This window comes from Sapajus apella, unplaced genomic scaffold (genome assembly GCF_009761245.1).
Source record: "Sapajus apella isolate SASKATOON/1434 unplaced genomic scaffold, GSC_monkey_1.0 scaffold50, whole genome shotgun sequence".
NCBI lineage: Eukaryota > Metazoa > Chordata > Mammalia > Primates > Cebidae > Sapajus > Sapajus apella.
The window spans coordinates 11,256,192-11,282,983 of record NW_022436990.1 but is presented as its reverse complement, the minus strand read 5'-3'; the positions used below and the strand labels follow the sequence as shown (position 1 = coordinate 11,282,983).

Below are 26,792 nucleotides of genomic sequence, written 5' to 3'. Positions count from 1 at the left end.
AGATGCCAGTTTTCTTCTCTAGGGTTCTGATAATGGCATATAATGAGTCGGTTGTTTCCTAGCAACTAAAGAAGCAGTTTCACTTTAGCTGATCTTGCAATAGAAATGAGACATTTTCCCTTGATAGTTGGTATTAGTGATTTCCCTGACAATGGAATTTCACTTTTGAAAAAGGAATATTCTCAGCTTTTGGCTTCCTAAAGAATTTTGATTCTGAGTTGGGCTAAGTTCTGCTTAATCCTGCATAAAATGAAAAAAAAAAAAACAAAAAACAAACAAACAAAAAAAAAACTGAGTCCCGTAAGTACTTCTCATGGAAAGAGCCAAAGGAGTTTGATACATAGTTACTTAAGTGGCAAGTGATTATACAAGAAGCTGTAATAGGTATATTTTCTCAGTGTTTAACAGAATAATTAATGACCACATTCTTTTTTTTTCCCCCTGCTTAATGTTTGCAGCAATAGACGTTTCTTAGGTAATTGCCAAAGTATTGTGGAAATAAATATGTATAAGTTTTATTACTAGTATCAATATGATATAAAGTCAGTATAATGAAAACATTTTAAAATCTATAACCCATTTGATTTCAAACAGTATTCTATATCAAAAATTATTATACCCAATGATTTTAAAGGCTCTTAAAAGAGTTCACTTTAAGGTGAAGTGTGAAACAATTCAGTGTTTAAATATTAGTAGCTGTCAGGCATCCATAATTAACTGAATAGTATCCAAATCCTTCTAATTTGATGGTAGTAATACATCTGGATATATTCAGGCTCTTAAGATACATGGAGGTATGAGAAAAATATTTCAGACGACCTTCTTTGTAGTCATTCATAGTTTAAATAGTTTTTAAGGAAATTATCCGTTTTTCTTCCTTTGACATTATAAAACTGATATAAATTACAATCCTCATCCACCTCATCCAAATTTATAGTATGATATATTAAGTTATGCCTAAGTGTCACAGAAATAAAATATTAAATGATATTCTTAAGATAATTAAGTTAGCTATATCTAAATTTACCAAAGAAATTTATTACCTTGCATGGAAAAGGTTCATAGACTATGCATTAACTATAGGTGAAGTCACTGCATATCATTATTGTCAGTTTGGGACATGTGACCTTATTAATTCCTCTTTATGATTTTTACATCATTAGGTACACTAGCAGGTCTCATATTTTAAAAATATTAAGTCTCCATGAAACATTAAGGAATGAGGAACACTAATTAATTCAGCTGGACAGGGTGGTAGTCTTTCAGACACCTAAGATATAATAAAAAAAAATCTGTAAACATGAGGCAGACTTTCTATATAATGTAGTTCAATTATTTGTTCTTAGATTTATTTGGGAGCTTAATCTGAAGCTAAGGAATCAAGTACACTAATCCTTATTTTGAATTCTCCTTTCCATTTTAAATTATAGATTAGTGAACAAGGAAATAGACATATAACTAAAGTCTGGTTCTTTGAAATATTTTTATAGGGCAGTATATTCTGGTGAGTAGCTTAGTTTGATAGAACAGAAGTTCTTTTTGAACATTTTTTCACTTACATAATAATTACTTGTTGAGCTGACAGAAGATAATTATTGTTGTACTAAAAATATCATTGGGCTTTTTGTCATCTTACAGCAAGAGACATTTATTGGCTATTTACTATGTTTGGACCATTGGTTAGATGTTGAGGACACAGAGTTGTATAAGACATAGATCTAGAGTTCAAAATGTAAAATAAAGCCTTTAGTTACTGATCTGCTTTTGACTTGTAATAATCAAGAAATATGGATATGCTAGAAGTTTTGATGATTTAAAAATATGGTATACAACGTTTTATTTAAAGTAATCAAAGTTGGAATTTAGAGAACAAGGCTGAGTGTTACATAGTGTTGACCAATCAGGTTGGTAATATTGTTACGTAGTATAAAAGTTTGCAGTCTCATTTAGGGTCAATGTCGTAGAGCATACCCACCCTGTACTCAGCATTGAAAGAGAACAAGTTGTTAGAAGGAGTTAGAAATAGCCTATGAATATTAATTGCTGTTTATTTCCTCCTATTTAAAATGCCCTTCTTTTTCTGCTGTCAGATGACTTACATGTGTACCTACAACTCACTGTGATGATGAATACTTATATATGAAAATTTTGAAAATTGTAGTGTTCTTTTTCTTTTTTTTTTAAATGTTGCTACTGTAGCTATCTAAGACCGAAAGTTACTGCAACTTTTTAGATTGGCACCAGCTGTTCCCAGTTTCCCACTTTCTGTGGTTTGGATGTTTGTCACCTCTAAAACTTATGTTGAAACTTGGTCCCCAATCAGGCAGTTTGGGAGGTGGGGCCTAATGACCGGTGATGGGGTCGTGAAGGGCTGAGTCCTCATGAATGGATTAATGTTATTTGGGGTTACTTATCACAAGAGTGTATTGTTATATAGTGAGCCTGGCTGCTTGTGCTTCAGTTTTGCATTGCTTACTTGCCTTTTCTTAATGGATGAATCAGCACAGAGGCCCTCACAAGATGCTGGTATCTTGACGTTGGACTTACTTCCCAGCCTCCAGAACCATGAGCTAAATAAACCTCTATTCTTTATAAATTACCCAGTCTGTGGTATTCAGTTATAGCAGCAGAAAATGATCTAAGACACCAGCTGATTCATTTATGCCAAATTTCGCAAGTGCTAGAGTAGATTTGATCAATGTTATTACTTGACAAATTTACTTTTATCTTCTAGCTTCTAGAAATGCAGGTTTAGAAACACTTTTCCTTGAATAAAATTACTTAGTGATCTGATGCTGTAAATGGGTACTTTTATCAAGAAAGCAATAGAATTAAAAAAAAGTGACCAAAATATAAAGAAGGTGTTATTGTTTTACAGTATCAGCAACTGATTGTACTGTGCAGTTTTGAATTGTAGCAATTTGAAAAGCTGGGAGGGACCTGGCTCTTGGAATATTTTTCTAACCCAACACCCAGGGAAGACTTCCTACTGCAGCCTTCTGTTTATATAAAGCTGAGCTGGATTATATTCTGCTCTATATTATTTATCAGCCTTCTTGGGTCAGCACTAGTTCTGTCATCTTTGGAACAGGAAGGTACTTTACTGTTCTTGGCCACAAATTCCTTCTTTAGACTTTAAGTCTTTCAGACACATCTGGAATGTTCTAGATCTACTGTTCTGAATGCTAGCATGTTACCTCTTGTTCTTTCATTTGTTATATCACTAGCTACTTCTTCACACTGACTCTCTCCTTTGGCAAGGTTATGCTTCTTTATCTAGTTACATGGCCTTCTTCTGTAGAACTTTTCAATATGGTATTAACTTCCTCATCCTTGATCTCCCCCTTAATTCCCAGTTTAAAGTCTTTGTTTACTTTAGATATGACTTTTTGCCTGGGTAAAAAACATGTTCTCAACCCATTTATAGACTAACTCAAGCTCTAGAAATGCTTGAAGCTGTGGACTCAGGTTACCAATTTTACTTTCCTGTCATTGATTCAAACGCTTCCTAAAGGGAGGTAGACCTTTCCCTGATTTTGCCCATTCATATTAATTTCTCATTGTCACTAAGAAACTTAGAGAATTAGAATATTTCAGAACATAGAATTGGGGGTATAATTTGACTGCTTAAATACAAACATAAAAGTGTAACAAAAGATTTCATTTCTGATTTCCCTGGCTTCTAAATAAAGAATTAAAAATATAAGAGAAAAACAGAGTGTCTTGAATCTGAAAAGAGAACAGGAAATGAAGTAACAAGAAAGAGAAAGGACAAGGTCAAGATACCAGCATCTTGTGAGGGACATATGAAATTGAAGTCCTCACTGTAGTTTAAACTTGAATATAAAGTAAATATAAAGTATATTTTCGAATATAAAGTAAAGATGCTTGGGTGATCTTTTGCTCTGACAAGACAGATAAACTTTTCTCATGTCTTTGTGTATCTACTAGAGAAAAGTAATGAAACAGAGGTCCTGGAACAGTTAGTTCATGTTAAGGGTAGGTAGGCTCTAACTGTAGCTCTGACAAAAGTAGGAAGCATGCAGAAAGCTGGATTGTTTATAAGAGATAAAATGATGCAGTCTAATTCAATTGGAAGCCAGCAATCAAAATTAGAGCAAAAGGAAGCACTATTAGAAAAATGTGCCAAGCCAGTGAAATATATTGATCAAAGGGGGGATGAAAGATACCAGACACAATTTATTTATTTTTAATTATTATTTTTTGCATTTTTTTATTGTACTTTAAGTTCTGGGCTACATGTGCAGTATGTGCAGGTTTGTTACATAGGTATGTATGTGCCATGGTGGTTTGCTGCATCCATCACCCTGTCATCTATGTTAGATATTTCTCCTAATGCTATCCCTCCCCTATCCCCCCACCCCCTGCTATCACTCCCCTAGGTTCTCAGCCCCGACAGGCCCTGGTGTGTGATGTTCCCCTCCCTGTGTCCATGGGTTCTCATTGTTCAACTCTCACTTATGAGTGAAAACATGCAGTGTTTGTTTTCTGTTCTTGTGTCAGTTTGCTGAGAATGATGGTTTCCAGCTTTATCCATGTCCCGGTAAAGGACAGGAACTCATCCTTTTTAATGGCTGCATAGTATTCCATGGTGTTTATGTGCCACATTTTCTTTATCCAGTCTATCATTGATGGGCATTTGAGTTGATTCCAATCTTTGCTATTGTCAACAGTGCTGCAATACAGACACAATTTATTAGCAACAAAAAATAGTGAGGCTAAAGTAATTTACTTTTGAAAATAAATAAACTAAAGGGAGGTTAACTGCCACCCTTATAATATCCTATTTCTACCTTAAACAGTTCCAGAAGAACTCCTAACTTCTTTACTTTTTCTGTTATTAATGCAGACTTAAAACATTGTTTTTTCAAATCAGTATTTATTCTGCAATGCCAAGGTGACAAACTAAAATATGAGAGGGCTGTTATGGCTTGACATTTTTGTTGCAGATTAAATACACATCATTGAAAAATGGAAAGGCATGACTTCATCTCTCACCAGTAGAGTTAAAGAGAAAATTTCTCCATTTTCCATGATGCAGACTTTGAAGAATAACCTATAGTGATTTGAACTGTGTTAGGATGAGGGTAATTATAAAACACAGAGTCTTGTCTTCTGCAGTGATAACTAAGAAGCCTTAGTAAAGGTCACATGAGATTACTTGCTAAACCTTTAGGAGAGCTTTTTAGAGCAGGGGCCCCTGTTGGACAGGTAAGGGCTTACCCTCTCTCTTTTGGTGCAGTGGGGGATCATGGGGTCAAAGTCAAGATGTCACAAGGCTACTGGAGCTATTTAAGTTCAAGGAAGACTTGAACAGATCCCAAGGAGGCAATGAAGAGAGTTATAAATATTATTGGAGACTTCCAGTACTGGAGATTATGACCTCTTTTTATTATTTTGGCAGAGACTGTATTTCTTTGACTTTAAGATACATATTTTTCAAATTTTAATGTCTCTGAAATTGTAGTGTATTTTATAATCAATAACCTCTTGGCATTATGTCAGTTTAATATTTATCATTGTTTTCTTTTTTGGTTGTATATAAAATAATGGTATATCTTCCAATCTATGGTGTTTTAGATATGATGAGATATAGTTAATGTTTTTCTCATAATTATTTTAATAGTGATTGAATTATATTCCCATCTTTGCCATCATTGCTACCGAGTGATTTCATGTCATTCATTTTGGTCGTTTTTTTTTTAATTGTCAAAAGACTGTTTTAAACTGATGGTGGCAGTTTTGGTAACTTGTTCGTCCTCTTTCATGCCCACATTACTGACTTGACTTTACTCCTTATCACTTAACTCAGAGACTGCCAAATGATTCTTCCCAAAGCATAACTCCCTTGTCAGTAATTTCAAAGACCGTCAGTGTCTCCTTGTTCCTTTTTAAGGCAAGCTACCCTCTGGCTTTGTTCATTTTTTCAATACTTAGATATTAGGGATATTGTTATAAATAGAAACACAAAACCTGCCCTGTAGATTCTTTTGGCTACTATGAACTTTTATTTATTGATTTTTTTTTAAAGCTAATGCTATGTGATCATTCATAGTTTGAAAAAGTGCTGTACTATTTGTCTTCATAGGCATGTGTCTGTGTTTACTACTTATGTATTATTATTAATTTGGTGTTTATGGAAAGTCCACGAAAAGAAGTGACTCATAGTGACTTAAACATCTTTCTTCCCCTCCCCCCCCCGATGGAATCTCATTTTGTCACCAGGCTGGAGTGCAGTGGCGCGATCTCAGCTCACTACAACCTTTGCCTCCCAGGTTCAAGCGATTCTTCTGCCTCAGCCTCCCAAGTAGCTGGGACTACAGGTGCATGCCACCATGCCTGGCTAATTTTTGTATGTTTAGTAGAAATGGGGTTTTGCCACGTTGGTCAGGCTAGTCTTGAACTCCTGAACTCAAGTAATCCACCTACCTTGGCCTCCCAAAGTGCTGGGATTACAGGTGTGAGCCACTGTGCCCAGACCATAGTGACTTAACCATCTTAAAAAATTTTTTTTGTTTTGTTTTTATTGTAAGCCTATATGCCTGTAGAAACAAATATATTAGACCTTTATAGTTAGTTTATTTTGGTAGCATCTAAATGTGGTGTACAGCCAGTGCTTGACTTACGACCACGATTGGTTCCAACAGACCGGTCGTAACATGATTTGGTCGTAAGTTGAGTAGGCTATATGTACAGTACTGTGAAATGATGTTATAAAAATCTTTAAGTCATATTTTATCATAATTTTCTTTCATTATTGTTATATATCATAATTTTCTTTGTTCATTTTTGCCATTTGTATCATCTCTACACCATTTTGTTTCTTATTTTTACATTCGTCAGGTCTAAGTAAAACACTGCATTACCAGTACAACTGGTTTAATATTTGCAAAACATACAAAATTACAAAATACAGGTGCATACAAAAATACAAAATACAGGTGTAAAAAATACCATAGGAAACATTTTCCCAATTGCAAAACATATCAAAATATATAAACATGTACGAAACATTTTATTGGCCGCTGATGCTCGGCTGCGGATCGTTGATGTCGTCATTTGAGGCAGCAGTTGGGGTTACTGGAGTTGGTGTTTTCATAAACATGGTGAGCTTTGTCTGAATTGTATGTTTCTTTTTTTCTTTATAAATTTCATGATACGGACGAAACACATCATGCGCCATCCGTTCAATCCTTGCAAATCGTTCGATGTTTGGGTCAATTGCTTTGAAATGTATAAGAAGTTCATTCAGTAAAGATAAACCGTCTGATAATCCCTTAGTGGTGAACTTTCTTTCTGGGTCCTCCTCTTCTTTCTCTGCTTCTCTTCTTTCTTCTTCCGCCACTCTTTCTTCTTCCAGTTCGATTAGCTCCTCATTTGTAAGTTCTCTGGATTCTTTGTCTAGCAACTCTTTGACATCTTCCATTTCACACTCCAAAGAAAGGTCTTTAGTGAGTTTTACTATTTTTTCCTGAATCATTTCAAGTTCATGTTCACTGTCAAATCCGTCAAAATCATTAACATAGCACTTAACACAATTTTTCCAGATGCCATTCGTGCACTTTGTCATCACAGCCTCCCAGGCGGTAGCGATATTCTTGATACACATCAAAATGTTGTAGTGTTTCCAAAAATCTCGCAATGTTAGTTCTGAGTCAGCATCTATAGCGGATATTGCTTGAGCGAAGGTGGTTCGGAGATAGTTGGCCTTTAATGCAGCAATCGAACCTTGGTCCATAGACTGGATGAGTAGAGTCGTGTTTGGTGGAAGAAAAACAAATTTTACATCTGGATGGAGATCGCCTAGATGTGGTGGGTGTCCAGGCACGTTATCGAGTAGCAATAAAATCTTGAAAGGAATATCTTTCTCCAAACAATATTCTCGAACTTGAGGAATAAAACAGTTCATAAACCAGTCTTCAAACAATCCTTGTGTCATCCATGCTTTACGTTGAGGACGAAAGTAGACGGGCAGTGTGTGCTTGTTAACATTCTTGAACGCACGTGGGTTGTCTGAGTGATAAATTAAGAACGGCTTCAGCTTAAACCCTGCGATGTTCCCGCCAAGCAGCAGAGTTAGCCTATCCTTAAATGCTTTAAATCCCAGCATGCTTTTGGCCTCTTTGTGAATATAGGTGCATGCTGGCATCCATTTCCAAAATAATCCAGTTTCATCAACATTGAAAATCTGTTCTGTTAGATATCCCTCATCTGTAATTAATTCATCCAGACTATCAACAAACTTACGTGCTCCTTCCTCATCCGCACTTGCTGCTTCTCCAGTCACTCGAACACTTTTCTTTAATCTTTTTTTGAATCTCTGGAACCAGCCAGTGCTTGCTACAAATTCTTGACTGTAATCTTCTCCAGCACGCTCCTTCAGAGTCTGAAATAGACTTCTCGCCTTCATCTGCACAGTAAAAAGACTTAATGGTGTCCGTTTTTGAATTTGATCTTCCATCCAAATATATAGCAATTTCTCCATTTTGTGGATGGGCCCACTTTGTTGCTTTGTTATAACTGTTGATCACATGGGTGCAGAACCTTTCACAGCTTCACGAATTCTTTCTTTATCTTTCAAAATTGTCGACACAGTCGAGTGTGATAACTTCGTATCACGTGCGATCACATTCACTTTCTTTCCTCCTTCGTACTGCTTAACTACCTTTATTTTCGTGTCGAGATCGATGGCCTTTCTTTCCTTCTTGGCAGGCTGAGGCATAGACAAAATTTCCTCTTGGTAGACGTCTTGGGAGGGGTTTGATGAAAAATATCCAAGACGCAAAATACAAATTGCCGTACCGAGTCTGGGATAACAGTTGAAATGGTGCACGCGGAGATGGTAGTGCTGCCGGAAGCTGGTCCACACTGCTGTACGCCCAGCTGGGCAACGTTTGCGCTGCCAGACGCAGAGCAGTCGTGGCTAGCGATTGTGGTCATAAAGTCGAATGGTCGTAAGTTACATAGGTCGTAAGTCGATCAGTACTTGTATTAGTTATCTGAATGCAGAAAACATCAAGTTAAATAGGTTGAATTGATGTATTATCCCTAGACAATCATATTCTACTTAAAATAGCTACCTATTATTAGGTATTTATTATCTGTTAAACCTTATACTGTTTTATCTGCATTCACATTTAAATCACACAATTTTGTATAATGTACTACTATTATTATTATTTTTGCAGATGTTGAAACTGAGGCACAATGAAGTTAAATAACTTGGGCAGGGTCCTACTTGTAATCTCTCTGATTCTCTAGGCTCATCTTTTAACTAAACTGTACAACTGAAGTTTTAATTTTTTACTTCAAAGATTGGAGCTATTCTTTTTAATGCCATTCCTGAAATGCTAATTGACAAAATATTAAGAATACTCCTTTGTTTCCCATGTTCTCATGCAGCTACAAGTTTTATATTTTATACTTTGTACTTTGTAAGGCATTTGTGAGAGAATATCTCTGTAAATATCTTTAATCTGAAATATATTTTGGTGCAGTTTATCCTTTACATGGAAGTCTGTTATAAAGTCTTTTTAGTAGATTTTGGCACTGAGAAATTTGATACTCTTCTATGTTGTGATGTCAATAATTGCAGTTATAGAATTTATTTATTAAGTATAATAACTGTATGATTTTATGGTAAATGTTTTTACCATAAAAAAATTTTAAAAAGTATGTGACGTGATGGGTATGTTAATTAGCTTGATTTTATCATCCCACAGTGTCAACATATATCCAAACATCACATTGCACCTGTAAATACACTGTACAGTTATTCTTTGTCAATTAAAAATAAGATAAAATTTAAAAATTGAATTAAAATTGTTATACAGTATTCATTATTAGGACTTACTCACATTTCACTGAGATAAATGGCATTTCCCAGTTACCCAGAACAAACTATTATTCAGTAAATATAAATAAATAACTTTCTGCCTCAGTGACATAGTAAGTGTCTGTGTTATCCAGTTTAAAACTCAGCAGTGCTTTTCTTAGAGGTTAATTGTCGATTCTACACTGTTCTGAGGGATTTGTGGAAGCAGATGGCCATTAGTAGTTCTGTAGACTAGTTACTATTCAGTAATAGTTTCAGCTAACATGAAGTATTGGATTCTTTTCAAATCATTTTTATTTCCTGTGAACATTAGAGAGAACCCTTCACAATATGTGAAGAGTTTAGGTCAAATAATGGAGTTAAAGAGTATAGTCCCCATGAGATTGCCCTCACTTCTGACATTGACTGCAAGCTTAGGGGTTCCCAAGATCACCCTTAGGTTCAATAATTTGTTAGAAGGACTTAAAGAACTCACTGAAAGCTGTTATACTCACATTTATGATTTATTACAGGAAAAGAATACATATTAAAATCAGCCAAGGGAAGAAGAACATAGGGTGGAGTCTGGGGAGTTACCAAATGCTGAGCTTCTGTTGTCTTTTACCCTCAAAATCAGTGTGTTAGTTTCCTGGCATTGATGTGTGACAATATGGGTGCAGCATTTCCAACCAGGGAAGCTCACGTGAGCCTTGATGTTCAGAGTTTTTACTGGGGCTCTGTGATGTGGACCTGATTAATTGTCCATATGGCTGATTTCAGTCTTTGGTCTCCTGTTTCTCTAGGTATGACCCAAAGCCCCCACTCTAAATCATATTATTACTACATGGCTAGCTCAAGGCCTATGAAGAGAGACCTTAGAGATTACATCCTAGAAGCTGAGGTCAAATGCAAATTATCTTAGGGCTTTTTGGGGCAAGGTTAAATTCTTTACTATACAGGAATAATGTGAATAATACTGGTTTCCAAAGCAAATGTATGTATAAAGCTAAATTAGGTATTAACCTAGTAGGTATGACATATTGCTACTAAAATTTTCTAGTTATTAAAACTCAGAATAAGAATTCCTCGAAAGTACAATTGGTTTTGAGTGTAATATTCTTCAGCCAGAGAGGCTACTAGGACAGTTTTTAACAAAATACCTTGAGATCTACTAATTCTGTTATATCCCATATTCCTGTTACTCTTGCTAAGTGCCCAAATATAAGCCTCTCTGGTCTTTAAAAAGAAAAATTTTCATCTTTATGCTGTTTAGGACTTCTTTTCTCCTAAACCTAAATATTTCTTCTTTTTCTTCCCCAATTTTTGTTTGGTGCTTCTGGTGCCCAATTTTATATTACATAAATTCTCCTTAATATCTTTAACTATAAATTGTGATTCCCTGAAGACAGTGCTTTTAATGAAGTCTCCTTAAGTGGAGCTTATTTTTTGACTCACTGTCTACTAGAGATTTAGGGTAAAGTTTGGCATATTTCTTATTTCCTAGGACAGCTTTTACTCCAATACTTACCTTCTGTTTACAAGAGTAGAAATTTATTAAAAAGCTCTAGAGCAGAAGGAAAGTACATTTGGAAGAGATCTAAGGGGGCAGCTTTAAGAATAAGTGTCTTGTTTAACCATGATCTTAAGACTTTATAAATTGGCATCCTGTGCCCCTTTCCCATGATTCTTCCCTTAGAGTGGGCTGCCTGCATGTACAGTGCCCTTCTTACTCTTGGGAATTGAGCACACACCATTGTGTTTGGGAAGTTGTACACATGCCTGTCTGAGGTTTTCTTCCCTTCTCTGGTGGAGCGCCCCAGAAAGGTCATATCCACCATTTTGTCTCTTAATGTGTGTATTAGTCCGTTTTCATGCTGCTGATAAAGACAAATCAAGACTGAGAAGAAAAAGAGGTTCAGTGGACCTACAGTTCCATGTGGGTTGGGAGGTCTCACAATCATGTCAGAAAGCAAGGAGGAGCAAGTCACCTCTTACATTGATGGCGACAGGCAAAGAGAGAGCTTTTGCAGGGAAACTCCTATTTTTTAAACCGTCAGATCTTGTGAGACTTATTCACTATCTTGAGAACGGCATGGGAAAGACCATTCCCATGATTCAGTTATCTCTCACAGGGTTTCTCCCACAACACGTGGAAATTATGGGAGCTACAAGATGAGATTTGGGTGGGGACACAGAGCCAGGCCATATCAATGCGCATGCCTGGGCTCAATTGCCCAATACCTGAGATTTTATTGGAAGCCCTTTTTGCTTCTCCCTGGTGCCTGCATTTCATTAACGCTGTAACAGCTGTGGATCAGCAGGAGATTGTCTCTCCCAGCACAGCTGCTGAATTATCATTTTTAGAGAGACAGTGTGATAATTGTCCAGTCATCACCTGTTGTTACTAATGAGTGGGGGAGAGGAGCCCTCTCCTGCCCCACTTATACCCATTTAACTACCCCTCAAGAGCCCAAACGTCTTTGGGGAAACATGAACAAAGGTCAGTCTTCTGTAACTGCTTTCTGCTGATAGAGGGGCGTGTTGGTTCTGTGAGTCTTGGCCTCTTGCTAGCTGTCAGGGCAGGAGGGTGACTCCATGTATGGTAAAAGCGGTATCTAGCCAGGTCCAAGGGAGACAGGGGCAGGATTTTGCCTCCTTCCTGTCCCATTGATGGATATTCTAGGGGTCCCCTGTAGAAGGATGCCTCTTGGGTATTGAGAGAACAGTATCCCTCACTGAGGATCTTCATACTTATATTCTTTCTGATAGTTATAGTTTTAAAAGTATAATTGTTCTCTCATTCTCTTCTCTGGTCACTTTTTTTCTCACTTGTTAAAGACCTTGGCACTTCCTATTCCTCTAGTCCTACCCGCCATCTTGGATAACTTGAGAGTTCACATAGACAATAAACTTTAACATTCATTGTTATCAAAACACCAGGGCTCTGTTCTAGGTCCTGTGGACTGCCATCTCCTTGTCTGGATGTGGTGATCTGGTGAGTTTCAGTTCTTTGATACTTTTTGTATCAAAAATGATACATTTTGATATCAGTGATACATTTTAATACATTTTGTGTCAAAAGTGATCCTCCTGAGGATCATTTCCTGAGAAAGGAACTAAGATAAGACAAATGTCAGTTTTAAGCTTTAAGATCAGAAGGGTCAATTTCTATGTTTATTAACCACCACCACCACAACAACAAAACCCAAAAACTGTCTATGGCACTACTGAGTTGGTTTCACTAGCCTTTCAATTTCATCCCTTTCTCAATTTGAGTGCCTTTGACCTCCACTCTCATGGCCTACCATGAATTTTATCCCCTTAAAGTACTCATCTTAAGTATCTTACCATAGTTTTTCATCCTTTTAGTTCTTTTATTAAGGCCAATATATGTCAGATTCCTTGACTATTTCACTCTTTTTATACCTTTCATTTCTTTCCTAACTAACGTGGTTATATATGGCATATTATGTCACTGGCTGGCCGATAATTTGAACTCCTTTGTTTTTTTTCCTTTCCATTGTGCTGCAAACCCATTGGTATATTCCTTTTCCTTTAAACCATAAACTCCAGTTTAGAATGGATTCAACATCCTATTTTCTCTATTCTTACTCTCAGGCTGCTGGGTGCTGCTAGAGATGTCCTTGTAAGTGGCATGTGGATTACACTATGAATTAATGATTTCCAGCCATGCCCAACAATCCCTAGGAAATTTTTCTTCTTTTTTTTCTTTCTCTTGCTTAGAAACCTGTTATTCTAGGTAGTCCTCTCTTTTATTTTCTGTATGAACTATTTAAAATCTGCTTTGTTATTCTGAAGACTTTTGTCCTTCTACCTCTCCCTTCACTTTTTTTTTTGAGACAGGGTCTCGCCCTGTCACCCAGGCTGGAGTGCAATGATGTGATCTTGTCTCACTCAACTTCTGCCTCCCAGGTTCAAACAATTCTCCTCCTTTAGCCTCCCAAGTAGCTGGGATTACAGGTGCTTGCCACCATGCCTAGCTAATTTTTATATTTTTAGTAGAGACGGGGTTTCACCATGTTGACCAGGCTGGTCTTGAACTCATGACCTCGTGATCCGCCCGCCTTGGCCTCCCAAAGTGCTGGGATTATAGGTGTGAGCCACCGTTCCTGGCCTCTCCCTTCACTTTTAATGCATGATTCCATTTTCTGCTTCACAAAGACAATTAAATGTATATGATGCAAACTTTCTCAATTCCCAGCCAGCCTTCTTAAAAACATATCTGTATCTGAATTCATTCTTGCCTTCTTCCCTTCTGTATCTGGTTCTTAGTCTTTACTAACTCTTTCTCATCAGCATTTAAACATGCATGTGGAAGACAATACTGATTGGCTATGTAGAAGTTATTTCCAGCCTCTGTCTCTTTACTGATTAAAAGGAGGTCTGTAAAGTCAGAAGATAGCTGCTCTTAGAGCTAAGTGTGGCTATGTGAACCAGTTCTAACCAATGAGATGGAAGGAAAAGTCAGATGGGAAAGCCTCTATATAAGATGTTTTGCTTCCTAATAGAGAGGCAGGTTTTGTTCTTCCTCTTTATTTGTTGGGAATATAAAGACATGATCAGCCTGGCAGTGGTAGCCATTTTGTGGCAGAACAAGAAGCTAGAAAGACCAAAGCTTTGGTCTTTGATAACTTCTCTGAGACTTTGAAAAAACAAACAGTGTTTTTGCATTACTATGAAGGAATACCCGAAACTGGGTAATTTCTATAGCAAAGAGGTTTAACTGGCTGATGGTTCTGCAGGGCATACAAAGAAGCATGGTGCCAGCATCTGCTTCTGGTGGGGGCCTCAGGAAACTTACAGTAATGGTGGAAGGTGAAGGTAGGGAGCAGACACAGTACATGGTAAGAGCAGGAGGAATAGAGACAGGCAGGAGGTTCTAGATTCTTCTAAACAACCGGATCTTGCATGAACTAACTGAGCAAGAACCCACTTGTCACCAAGGGGATGGTGCTAAGCCATTCATGAGGGAACCTCTTGCATGATCCATTCACTTCCTATCAGGCCTCACTTCCAACATTGGGAATCACATTTCAGCGTGAGATTTGGAAGCGATAAACATCCACACTGTATCACAAATAAAAAGCCCCAGAAATTGTCTACCTTCAGACTTTTAAAAAAGATAGACAATAAATGCCCTAATGTTTAAGCATAGTTTTCCGTTACTTGCAGCTGAAGTCATCTTAACTTATGATGCGTAAGTTTTTCCCAGTTTTAGAAAACAACAAACCAGAAATAAGTAACACTATCTTGACTCTATGACTTCCACTAGATATCAGCCTAAACTTTCTTCTCACTTAAGCCAAACTCTTTGAAAGAATTTACTCAATCAGTCTCTCACTCCCTCCTCTACCATCTACTTCTGTCTTTATTCGCCTCTACCATGCTTTAGTCAGGGTTGGTCTACCAGAGATGCCTTTAAAAATTCCTATATATACTTTTCAATTCTTATTTTAATAAATCTCTTTATAGTATTTGATTTACCAATCTTAAAGTTTCCCTAATACTACATTCTCTTGTGGTGTCTACCTATTATCCTCTCCTTCTGATTCTGCTTTATAATTTCCCTTTTCTCTGCCCATTTCTTAAATATCAGTCCTCTGCCCAGTGTGGTGACTCTTGCCTGTAATCCCAGCACTTTGGGAGGTGGAGGCAGGTGGATCACCTGAGGTCAGGAGTTCGAGACCAGCCTGATCAACATGGAGAAACCCCGCTTCTACTAAAAATGCAAAATTAGCTGGGTATGGTGGCGGTGCCTGTAGTTCCAGCTATTCGGGAGGCTGAGGCAGGAGAATCGCTTGAACCCGGGAGGCAGAGGTTGTGGTGAGCCGAGATCGCACCATTGCACTCTAGCCTGGGCAACAAGAGCGAAACTTTGTCTCAAAAAAAAAAAAAAAATCAGTCCTTAATATAGGTATAATTATGTCACTTTTATAGGCTTAGAAACTAAATAACCTAAGGTCATGTACAGCCATGTTTCACTTAACATTGTGGATATGTTCTGAGAAATTTGTCCATAGGCAATTTTGTCATTATGCGAACATTATAGAGTGTACTTATTCAAAGATAGTGTACTTATGCTAGACAGTGTAGCCTACTTCACACTCAGGCTATGTGTGACATAGCCTATTGCTTCTAGCATGCAAACTTGAACAGCATGTTATTGTACTGAATACTATAGGCAATTGTAACACAATGGTAAATATTTGTGTATCTGAACACATCTAAACATAGAAAAGATACAATAAAATACAGTATGAAATATGAAAAATAGTACCCCTGTGTAGGGCACTTACCATGAGTGGAACTTGCAGGACTGGAAGTAGCTGTGGGTGAGTCAGTAAGTGAGTGGTGACTGAATGCAATTGCTGAGGACACTACAGTACACTACTATACCACTGTTGTACACTGCTGTAGACTTTATAAACATTGTATACATTGTACACTACTATACCACTGCTGTACACTGCTGTAAACTTTATAAATGTTGTATACATTGTACATTACTGTATCATTGCTGTACACTACTGTGGACTTTATAAACATTGTATACTACTGCACACTACTGTACCATTGCTGTACACTATAATGGTAGTGTACTGCTGTACCAGTGCTGTACACTAGACTTTATAAACATTGTACACTTAGGCTACACTAAATTTATAAAAAACAATTTTCTTTCTCCCAATTATAAATCTACCTTAGCTTGCTGTAACTTTATTACTTTATAAACCTTTTAATTTGTAAAAATCTTTTAGACTCATGACATTTAGTTTACTCCAAACACATTTTCCATCTGCATGGAAATCTTTTCTTTCTTTACATCCTTTTTTTCTGTAAGTTTTTTTTTTTTCTATTTAAAAAATTTTTCTTTTACTTTGCATTTTTTTTGGTCAAAAACTTAGACACAAACACTCATAATAGGATAGGCCTACCGGGTCAGGATTATCAGTATCATTATCTTCCACCTCCACATCTTGTTCCACTGAAAGGTCTTCAGGGACGGTAACATCCGTGAAATTGTCATTTCCTTTGATAACAATGCCTTCTTTTGGAATACCTTTTTAAGGACCTGCCTGAGTATTTGGCAAGTAACTTTGTTTTTTTAATAAGGGAGGAAATACACTCTATAGTAATGATAAAAAGCATACTATAGTAAATACATAAACCAATGAATAGTCCTTTATTATCATTATCCAGTATTATGTATTGTACCTGATTGTATATGCTATACTTTTACGAGACTGGCAGTGCAGTAGGTTGGTTTACACCAGGATAACCACAAATGTGAGTTATTTTGTTGAGCGATGACGTTAAGACAGTTATGACTTTACCACAGCTATGGTGTCACTAGGTGATAGAAATTTTTTGGCTCCATTGTAATCTTATGGGACCATTGTCTATGTGACCAATTATTGACCAAACTTCCTTCTGTGGCGCATGACTGTAATTAGTAAATGGTGCAGCCAACATATGAACAGAGTCTAAAACCTCTGCAATTCATCTCTAGAAACATTTTCTGATTTTGTGCTCATTCTGGGCAATGCCTAATGGAAACCTCTATTTGACTATCCTAGGGATACCTTAGAGTCCTAAAGTCTACATTAGAATTCATCACTGATATACCTGAAAGTCTTCCTTCTTTGCTTCTGAAAGAGACTTTATTGATTGGTACTACCAACCATCTAGCTGCTCAGGCTAAAATCCTGAATGTCATCCTTGACTCATCTTTCTTAACGACTGCTTGTATCTATGGTGTTCATTTCTCCAATTTCTGCTGCTATCCTTTCCTACAATGTCCACCATTTTCTGTTTTCTAGGAAAGCTGTAACAGACTCCATACCTATATTCCTATATAATCTGAGGTATTCTGACGAAGCTTTCTAAAATTCAGATCTCATCAAGTTACTTTCCTGATTTATACCCTTTTGTGGCACCTTGTTTTTTGGACAAAAGTTCAAAATCTAATGTAGGAAAAAGGCCCTCTCTGGTTCAGCTGTCTTAAGCAGTTTGCTGTTCCTGAATTCATTTTGCTTTCTCTTGCTTCTGGGCCTTCCCTCCTGCTTTCCTGTCTTGCTGGAATGCCCTTTTTTTAAAACAACTCCCTTATCCTCCATGTCTTAGCTTAGATCTTACTCCTTTGGGAAACCCTTGTGTGATAAGCTCTCACCCCATATTAAGTGCTCTTGTGTTCCGGCAGTGTCTTAAAAGGGCCATACATTCTCTTGTCTGAGGGCCTTTATACGTGCTGATTCTTGTGCCTTCTTTTCCGTACCTCTACCCGGTTGCTATGCATTCCAGACAGTGCTCTGTGGTAGACCCACATTTTCCCCTATCATAGCAAGAAATTCTTCTATTCACTTTGTGACATTTAAAACAATTTTTATTGCATTCTTGTGTTTTAGAAATCTAGAAACTCCCTTTTAATTTGTATATCCTTAGCTCTTAATCTAAGCCTTAAAAAAAAAAAAACACCACCACCAAAACAACCCGAAGCCTGTTCTTTAGCTTTATGCTTCTCCAAGCAAGCTAACACTGCCTAGCTCGAGAATCGATTATGTGCCAGAAGTCAGCTGATGCTTTTGTAAAAAAAAAAAAAAAAAAGGTATTTTTTTTTCAGCTTTCGGCCCCAACTACTGAACCTGACAAGTTCTGACATCTCTTCTCTTGGCTGCCTCTCACTTTTTTTTTCTGTTTCCATGGAAATGGACATCAGATCACAGAAACATAGTAACATGGTTGCTAATTGCTGTTGCAGAATTCAAAATTCTTTTTGTTTATGGAGTGATTATTTTGGTGACTCTTGCCCACTGTATAGTATGTGTAGTTAGCCAAAACATCTAAGGCAATTTTGGGTTTTTGAGCTAGATGATGTTTTCAAAGACTCACCAACTGGTATCCTAAAATATATTCTCTTTTTTTATCTTTTGCAAAAAACATATTTTAATTTAAGAACTGTAATCTTGTCAGAGAAGAACACTAGATTTCAAGCCAGGAGAGGTCAAACAGAAGCAGATCTGGGACTAGGGCCAGATTGATCTCTGTCAATTTTGTTATATTTATTGATTGAACAATTGTTGCTACTTAGACTTGTTTCTTGTTTACGAGTGTCCCAGGGAAAAGACTGCCTTTCTGCCAGTGTGCTTTAATAGCAAACATAGAAATAAGATATATAACTAATTTTAGCTAAGAAAATCAAACATCTAAATGGAAAAATGCTTTTAATCTCAGGCCTTTATTTTCTCCTGTAAAATGAGCAGAATAAGATTCTGTCATATGGCCAGAAATGTTGGTATAAGATTGTATTTTTAATATACATGTGGTTTCTTAAGACAAGTACAGCCTATCTTATAGCAAAGTGATTAAATTATAGCCAAAAAATTCTATTAATTTTCTGTTTAGTGAGGGGAGTTATTACATTGCTTATTAATTTGTATTTTATTCACATCCAGGATGTCTGAGCATTTACCATAGACATATACCTTTGTGGTAGGCTTATCTTTACTAGATCAGGATTTCTTCATATATATAGCTTTAGAACTTGGAAAGCCAGGTTTTGTTAAGTGCAAAAAGGGACTGGCATATACATATAAAAAAGATTAGTGTTTGCTGAGCTGCTTCTTCAGCATGTAGTGTCTGCTCTATATCAAATGAACCTGAGTAATTGAACAGAATCAATCTCTTTTTTGCATGACTAGACAGAATAAGATACAGATGCATCTCAATTTATGATGAAGTTATATCTCTATTAACCTATCCTAAGCTGAAAATATTTTAAGTCACAAATCCATTTAATACACCTAACCTACCAAACGTCACATCTTAGCCTGACCTACATTAGACATACTCTGAACACATGCATTAGCCTACAGTTGGGAAAAATCATATCCAAAAAGTGCTGGCAACACTGTGCTAAAGAATATGTGTTGTTTACCCTCATAACTCAATAGCTGGGAACTGGCTTTCTGGGGCTGCCCTGCATCACCAGAGAGTGTCATACTGCATACATGTCACCAGCCCAGGAAAAGATAAAGATTCAAAATTTGAAGTATAGTTTCTCCTGAATACATATTGTTTTCCCACCATCATAAAATCAAAAAATCATAAGTTGAGCCATTGTATGTCTGGGACCATCTGTATATATTTATACTGAATTCTGACTTTTAATTGCAAGTATATAGACATAAGTCATACAGGTTAAGACATTATAAATAAATGGGAAATAATCCATTTTATACTTTATAATTCAGGTAGACATTCCTAAAGGGAAAAACTACCTTATTTAATTTGCTGTGAAGTTAGTCTCCTATAAATGGGAGACTTGGAGTCCGGTCTGGTCACTTCCCACAGTTTGTAACACAGTTGGAAACATCAATAGATTCATCATAGGCCCCAGTGCTTTAAGGTGCATTGTGTTAAAGCAAAAGTTTATTTTTGTAAATAAAAAACTCTATACTTGTGGTATAATTAGACAATAAGAAAAAAATATTCAAGAAATTACAATGGCCTATTACCAGACTCTCCAAGTAAGCCACTATTAATTTCTTTCAATTAAAAAAATCTACCAGGGCATATAATGAGATCATGATAATGCTATACATGCTGTTTTGTAGGCTTGTTACTTCATTATGCCATATCATGAACATTTTACCCTGCTATTGATATTCTTTTAAAAATAATTTAAATAACCATATAGTATGCCATCTTAACTGATTTTATAATTTATTTAACTCTTAAGACCTTATTGGATATTTAGATTGTTTACTTACATACAACATTGAGCAGGAGCCTATAAACTTTCTTTAATCCCTTAGCCAATGTGGAAACTGCCTAGATTTTATGGTTTTCCAGGCTAGTACCTTATTACTTTTATTTGGATTTATTCTTATTGCCCACATCTCATAGTTCTATAAGTTCTACTAATTTTATCTTTGAAATGTCTCTTTAATTTTTTTCTTTATCTCCATTCTCACTGTGATTGCTATGAGTTCAAGTCATGTGAGTTCAAGTCTTCGTCATCTAACTTGGAATACGGCAATAATAATACACATAATTGGTCTTCCTACCTCTGGGTTCTTCTTTCAATGTATTACTCATCTTATGGTAAAAATTATCTTTCTAAAACATGGATATAGTCATATATTCCCTGATTTTAAAGTCTTTGATGGTTTTTCATTGTCTGTGGCATAAAGCCTTTGCCTGGTTTTCAGGGACATTCATATTTTGGTCATGTCTATACTTTTTAGCCTCATTATTCTCTTCTTTCCACATTTCACATAGGTAGCCTTCCCTGAAAACACTGAGGAGTTCTCAGAGCCCTTTGTGTACTTTGTTTCTTTTCCATTGCTTAGAATGTACTACCTCTCACCTTATTAGTTTCTTACTTTCTTATTCAATGCTTTAGCTCAAATATTACCTATCCTTTAAAGCTCTGCTGTTCAATACAGTAACTACTAGCTATATGTGGCTTTTAAAGTAAAATAAAATGAAAGTTATAAGTATATTTCACATGCTCAGTAGTCACATGTGGCTGGTGACTATTGTATTGGACAGCACAGATTAAGGAAAATTTTTATCACTGCAGAAACTTCTATTGAACAGAACTGCTATAAAGTCTTTTATCAAATAATTGGTTTCCTCCTTAAAGTTTCCATAACCCTTACAAGTAACCATTTAAAGAGCCCTTGAATTCCTTCCTAGTAGGTGAGAGACCAAACCTTTTTCTTTTTATTGCTAGCATCTAGAATAGTATGTGGCATGTGGTTCTATTTCAAGATATGTTTGTTAGCTGATGAGCAAATAAGTAAAAAATGACTCAGATTTTTAGGAGTCATATGGGATAATGACAATGTTAAGAGACTTTGAATTTTAAAGAAACGCTAACCCCCTTTTGTAAAGTGCCTATTAGTTTTACTTCATTAGTGACACATAAAGCCTTAGGCAAATTGCTGTTTCTCTGATTATTTTACTATCTAAATATTAGATATTTAAATATCTAAAGTGTGTGCCAGATATTTTAGACATTTCACAAAGGTTTAAAGCATTTTCAATACATATCATTGACAGTTTATATTCCATGAATGGAGATACATATATTTCAATACATATATTGACAGTTTATATTCCACGAATGGAGAGAGCAAACATTAAGGTGCTTAGTATGTGGCTGGAATTTTCACTGCTTTTGTTTTATTTCATTTTCATAATATTTTTATTATGTAGGGTATTTTTTTTGTGTGTTTTTCAGATGAGGAAACAGAAGCACAGAAAAACTAAGTAGCTTTCATAAGGTCACATGGTCACATATAGCTGGGAAGGGACTCTATTATACCTTAGATGCTTTTCATGTAGCCTTTTTTTTTTTTTTAACTTTTAGGTTCTGAGGTACATGTGTAGGTTTCTTATATAAGTAAACTCGTGTCATGGGGGTTCGTTGTACAGATTATTTTGTCACACAGCTACTAAGCCTAGTACCCAATGGTTATTTTTTTTAATCCTCTCCCTCCTTCCATCCTCCACCCTTAAGTAGATGCCAGTGTCTGTTGTTCCCCTCTTTGTGTTCATGTGTTCTCGTCACTTAGCTCCCTCACTTATAAGTCAGAACATGCAGTATGTGGTTTTATGTTCTTGCATTAGTTTGCTAAGGATAATGGCATCTGTCTCCATCCATGTTCTGCACAATATATGACCTCATTCCTTTTTTATGGATGTATAGTATTCCATAGTATGTATATACCACATTGTCTTTATTCGACCTGTCATTGATGCACATTTGGATGGATTCCATTTCTTTGCTATTGTGAATAGTACTGTAGTGAACACATGTGTGCATGTGTCTTTATGGTAGAATGATTGATCTTACTTTGGGTATATACCCAGTAATGGGATTGCTAGGTCAAATGGTACTTCTGTGTGTAGTTCTTTGAGGAATTGCCACACTGTTTTCTACAGTGGTTGAGTTCATTTACACTCCCATCAGCAGTGTGTAAGTGTTCCCTTTTCTCCACTACTTCACCAGTATCTGTTATTTTTGAACTTTTAGTAATAGCCATTCTGATTGGTGTGAGATGGTATCTCCTTGTGGTTTTGATTTGCATTCTCTAATCAGTGATGTTGAGCTTGTTTTCATATGTTTTTTGGCCACACGTATGTATTCTTTTGAAAAGTGTCTGTTCATGTCCTTTGCCCACTTTTTAATGGGGTTGTTTTTTTTTCCTTGTAAATTTGTTTAAGTTCCTTATAGGTGCTAGATATTAGATCTTCGTCAGATGCATAGTTTGTGAATATTTTCTCTCATTCTGTAGGTTAACTGTTTACTGTGATGATAGTTTTTTTTTTGCTGTGCAGAAACTTTTAAGTTTAATTAAATCTTTTTGTCAATTTTTGCTTTTGTAGCAATTGCTGTTGGTGTCTTTGTCATGAAGTTTTTGCTTGTTCCTGTATCCAGAATAGTATGTCCTAGTTTGTCTTTCAGGATTGTTATAGTTTTGGGTATCACATTTAACTCTTTAATGCGTCTGCAGTTGATATTTGAATATGGTTTAAGGAAGGAGTCCAGTATGACTCTTCTGCATATGACTAGCCAGTTATTCCAGCACCATTTATTGACTAGGGAGTCTTTTCCCCATTGCTTGTTTTTGTCAGCTTGTCAAAGATCAGATGGTTGTAGGTGTGTGGCCTTATTTCTGGGTTACTTATTCTGTTCCATTGGTCTGTGTGTCTATTTTTGTACCAGTACCATGTTGTTTTGGTTACTGTAACCCTGTAGTATAGTTTGAAGTCACATAGCATGATGCCTCTGGATTTGTTCTTTTTGCTTAGGATTGCCTTGGCTATCCAGGTTGTTTTTTGGTTCCACATGAATTTTAAAATAGTTTTTTTTCTAGTTCTGTGAAGAATGTCATTGGTAGTTTGATAATACTGGCATTGAATCTGTAAATTGCTTTGGCTGTATGGCCATTTTAATGATATTGATTCTTCCCATCCATTAGCATGGAATGTTTTTCCATTTGTTTGTCTCATGTCTGATTTCTTTGAGCAGTGTTTTGTAGTTTTCATTATAGAAACGTTTCACCTCCCTGGTTTGCTGTACTTGTAGACTTTATTCTCTTTTGTGTCAGTCATGAATGGGATTGTGTTCCTGATTTGTCTCTTGGTTTGACTGTTATTGGTGTATAGGAATGCTAGCAATTTTTGTCCTTTGATTTTGTGTCCTGAAACTTCGCTGAAGTTGTTTATCAGCTGAAGAAGCTTTTAGGTTGAGACTATGGGGTTTTCTAAATGTAGAATCATGTCTTCTGCAAACAGAGATAGTTTGACTACCTCTTGTTCTATTTGGATGCCCTTTGTTTCTTTCTCATTCCTGATTACTCTGGTCAGGACTTCCAATACTATGTTGAATAGGAGTGGTAAGAGAGGGCATCCTTGTGCTGATTTTCAGGGGGAATGCTTCCACCTTTTGCCCATTCAATATGAGGTTGTCTGGGGGTTTGTCACAAATGGCCCTTATTATTTTGAGCTCTGTATAACCATATTTGAATTGTTTAATACATTTAATGCCACTCAGTATCTTTAGTGATATTCCTCAATTGTTCATGGCTTTTGGATTTAAGAGAAACTAACAGCTTGAAAAAATTTTGAAGAAGGAAATTATAATGCCTCACTGTTAACATTTTGTGGTCAACTGCTATGGCCTGGTACTGTGCTTAGGCTAATGAGATCTAACGAAATCAATTTAAAGGGAAAACCATAAATTCTATAAGGAGTAGAATTCCCAAAGCCTTTTGAAGGTATTTTATTGATTATAATTATAATCTTACGTCACTGGCTCTTAACTAGTTTATATATATATATATATATATTTTTTTTTTATTGCACTTTAGATTCTGGGGTACATGTGCAGAACATGCAGGATTTTTGCATAGGTACATACATGGCAATGTGGTTTGCTGCCTCCAACCCCCCGTCACCTATATCTGTCATTTCTCCCCATATTATCCCTCCCCAACCTCCCTACCCACTGCTGTCCCTCCTCTAGTCCCCCCCAACAGATCCCAGTGTGTGATGCTCCCCTCCCTGTGTCCATGTATTCTCATTATTCAACACCACCTGTGAGTGAGAACATGCGGTGTTTGATATTCTGTTCTTGTGTCAGTTTGCTAAGAATGATGGTTTCCAGAACTTTCTACAACCTAGCATCAATATTATAAAGTTATACAGTACAGTGCCCAGCATGGAGGTAGTATTCAATAATGATATGTTTAATGAATTTTTAAAAAATAAGAGACACTGCTATTGGCAGTTATAATAGCTAGCATTGTTTGAATGTGTTCTGCTTGCCAAGCATTTTGCTCTGCTCTTTACTTGAATTATTTCATTTCATTCACTAATTGACAATTTATTGAACACCTATAATGTGCTAGGTACCATGCTAGGGCTGAAGATACAGTGATGAAACAAAGATGCTTGTCTTATGGATCATATATTTTGGTGTTAGAGGCAGAAACTGATAAATGAAAGCAGTATAATATAATATCGATTAGTGATCAATGCTATGGAAAAAAAGGCAAGATAAGACAATAAAGAATTATCAGGGAAGGGTTATCTGAGAAGGTGACATTTAAGCAGAGACTTGAATGGAAGGAAAGAGAGTGAGTCATCCAGGTATTTGGAGGAAGAACATACAAAGTGAAGGGAACAAATACACAGGTGTCAAGTGAGCAGAGAAGCCAGGGGCTATATCATCTAGAATTTTGTAGTACAGATTTTGAATTTTATTCCAAATATGATAAAAAGCAATTGGAGGTTTGGGGTAGTAGAAGTGAATTTGGTTTTGTTTTAAAAGGATCACTTTGGTGGCTTATATAGAGAATTGAACAGAGTGGGACTGAAAGGCAGGGGTTAGTAGAAGAATGAAAGTAGGGAGACCAATTAAAAGTATCAAACAACCCTGTGAGATAGGTTCTATTATTGTCTCCATTTTTTGATTAGAACACAGAGACAGCGAGATCAACAGACTCATTCAGTGGTACAAATTCAGTTTGTTTTGTTAATTGCTATCCATTACTTTACAGAGTTGTTATGATAACTAAATGAGATACAGGCTGAGTATCTTTTATCCAAAATGCTGGGTACCAGAAGTGTTTTGGATATCAGATTTTTTTGGATTTTGGAATATTTTCATATACATAATGAGATGTCTTGGGGATGGGAGCCAAGTGTAAACATGAAATTTACTTATGTTTCATATATGCTTTATACACATAGCCTGAAGGCAAATTTGTACAATATTTTAAATAATTTTGTTCATGAAACAAATCTTTGATTGCAACCCATCACATGAAGTCAGGTGTGGTCTTTTCCACTTGTTTGAGACTTGAGTCTCATTCTGTTGCCCAGGCTGGAGTGCAGTGGCGTAATCTTGGCTCACCACAGTCTCTGCCTCCCAGGTTCAAGCAATTTTCCCACCCCAGCCTCCCAAAGTAGCTGGGATTACAGGCACCTGCCACTACACCTGGGCAATTTTTGTATTTTTAGCAGAGACGGGTTTCACCATGTTGGCCAGGCTGGTCTCGAAGTCCTGACCTCAAATGATCTGCCTGCCTCTGCCTCCCAAAGTGCTGGGATTACAGGTGTGAGCCACTGCGCCCAGCCCAATTTCAGATTTTTGAATTAATGATGATCAACCTGTATTTTCTTTAGAAGTATCAAACTTTGCTTTGTACATAGAAGTTGGTAAATGTTATAATCTTTCTCATTAAAATAAATATTGTAAATTTGAGAAGGACAGTTCAAGAAAATTCATATAGCAATTACTAATTAATGGCCTAAAGTCTTATACAACCTTAGTATTTTTACTCATTTCCTTCCCATTTTAAGTATTATGTCTTATAAAGATCTGTCCAAAGCACTGTTAGAATTTTTTTAGCCTTTAGGA

The 26,792-nt window shown here is 36.4% G+C and overlaps 1 protein-coding gene across 5 annotated transcripts in view; it reads left to right on the top strand.

Moving 5' to 3' along the window:
* Nucleotides 1-26,792, top strand: part of NUBPL (nucleotide binding protein like) — a 246,578-nt gene that overhangs the window by 100,438 nt on the left and 119,348 nt on the right. For 4 of the 5 annotated variants that reach the window (XM_032242590.1, XM_032242592.1, XM_032242594.1 and 1 more), the window contains one exon: nucleotides 5,426-5,449. The exons of the other annotated variant lie outside the window; for it this stretch is intronic. In XM_032242590.1, coding sequence (XP_032098481.1) covers nucleotides 5,426-5,449 — 24 coding nt within the window. The remainder of the gene's footprint in view (nucleotides 1-5,425; nucleotides 5,450-26,792) is intronic. 5 annotated transcript variants of the gene reach the window in all.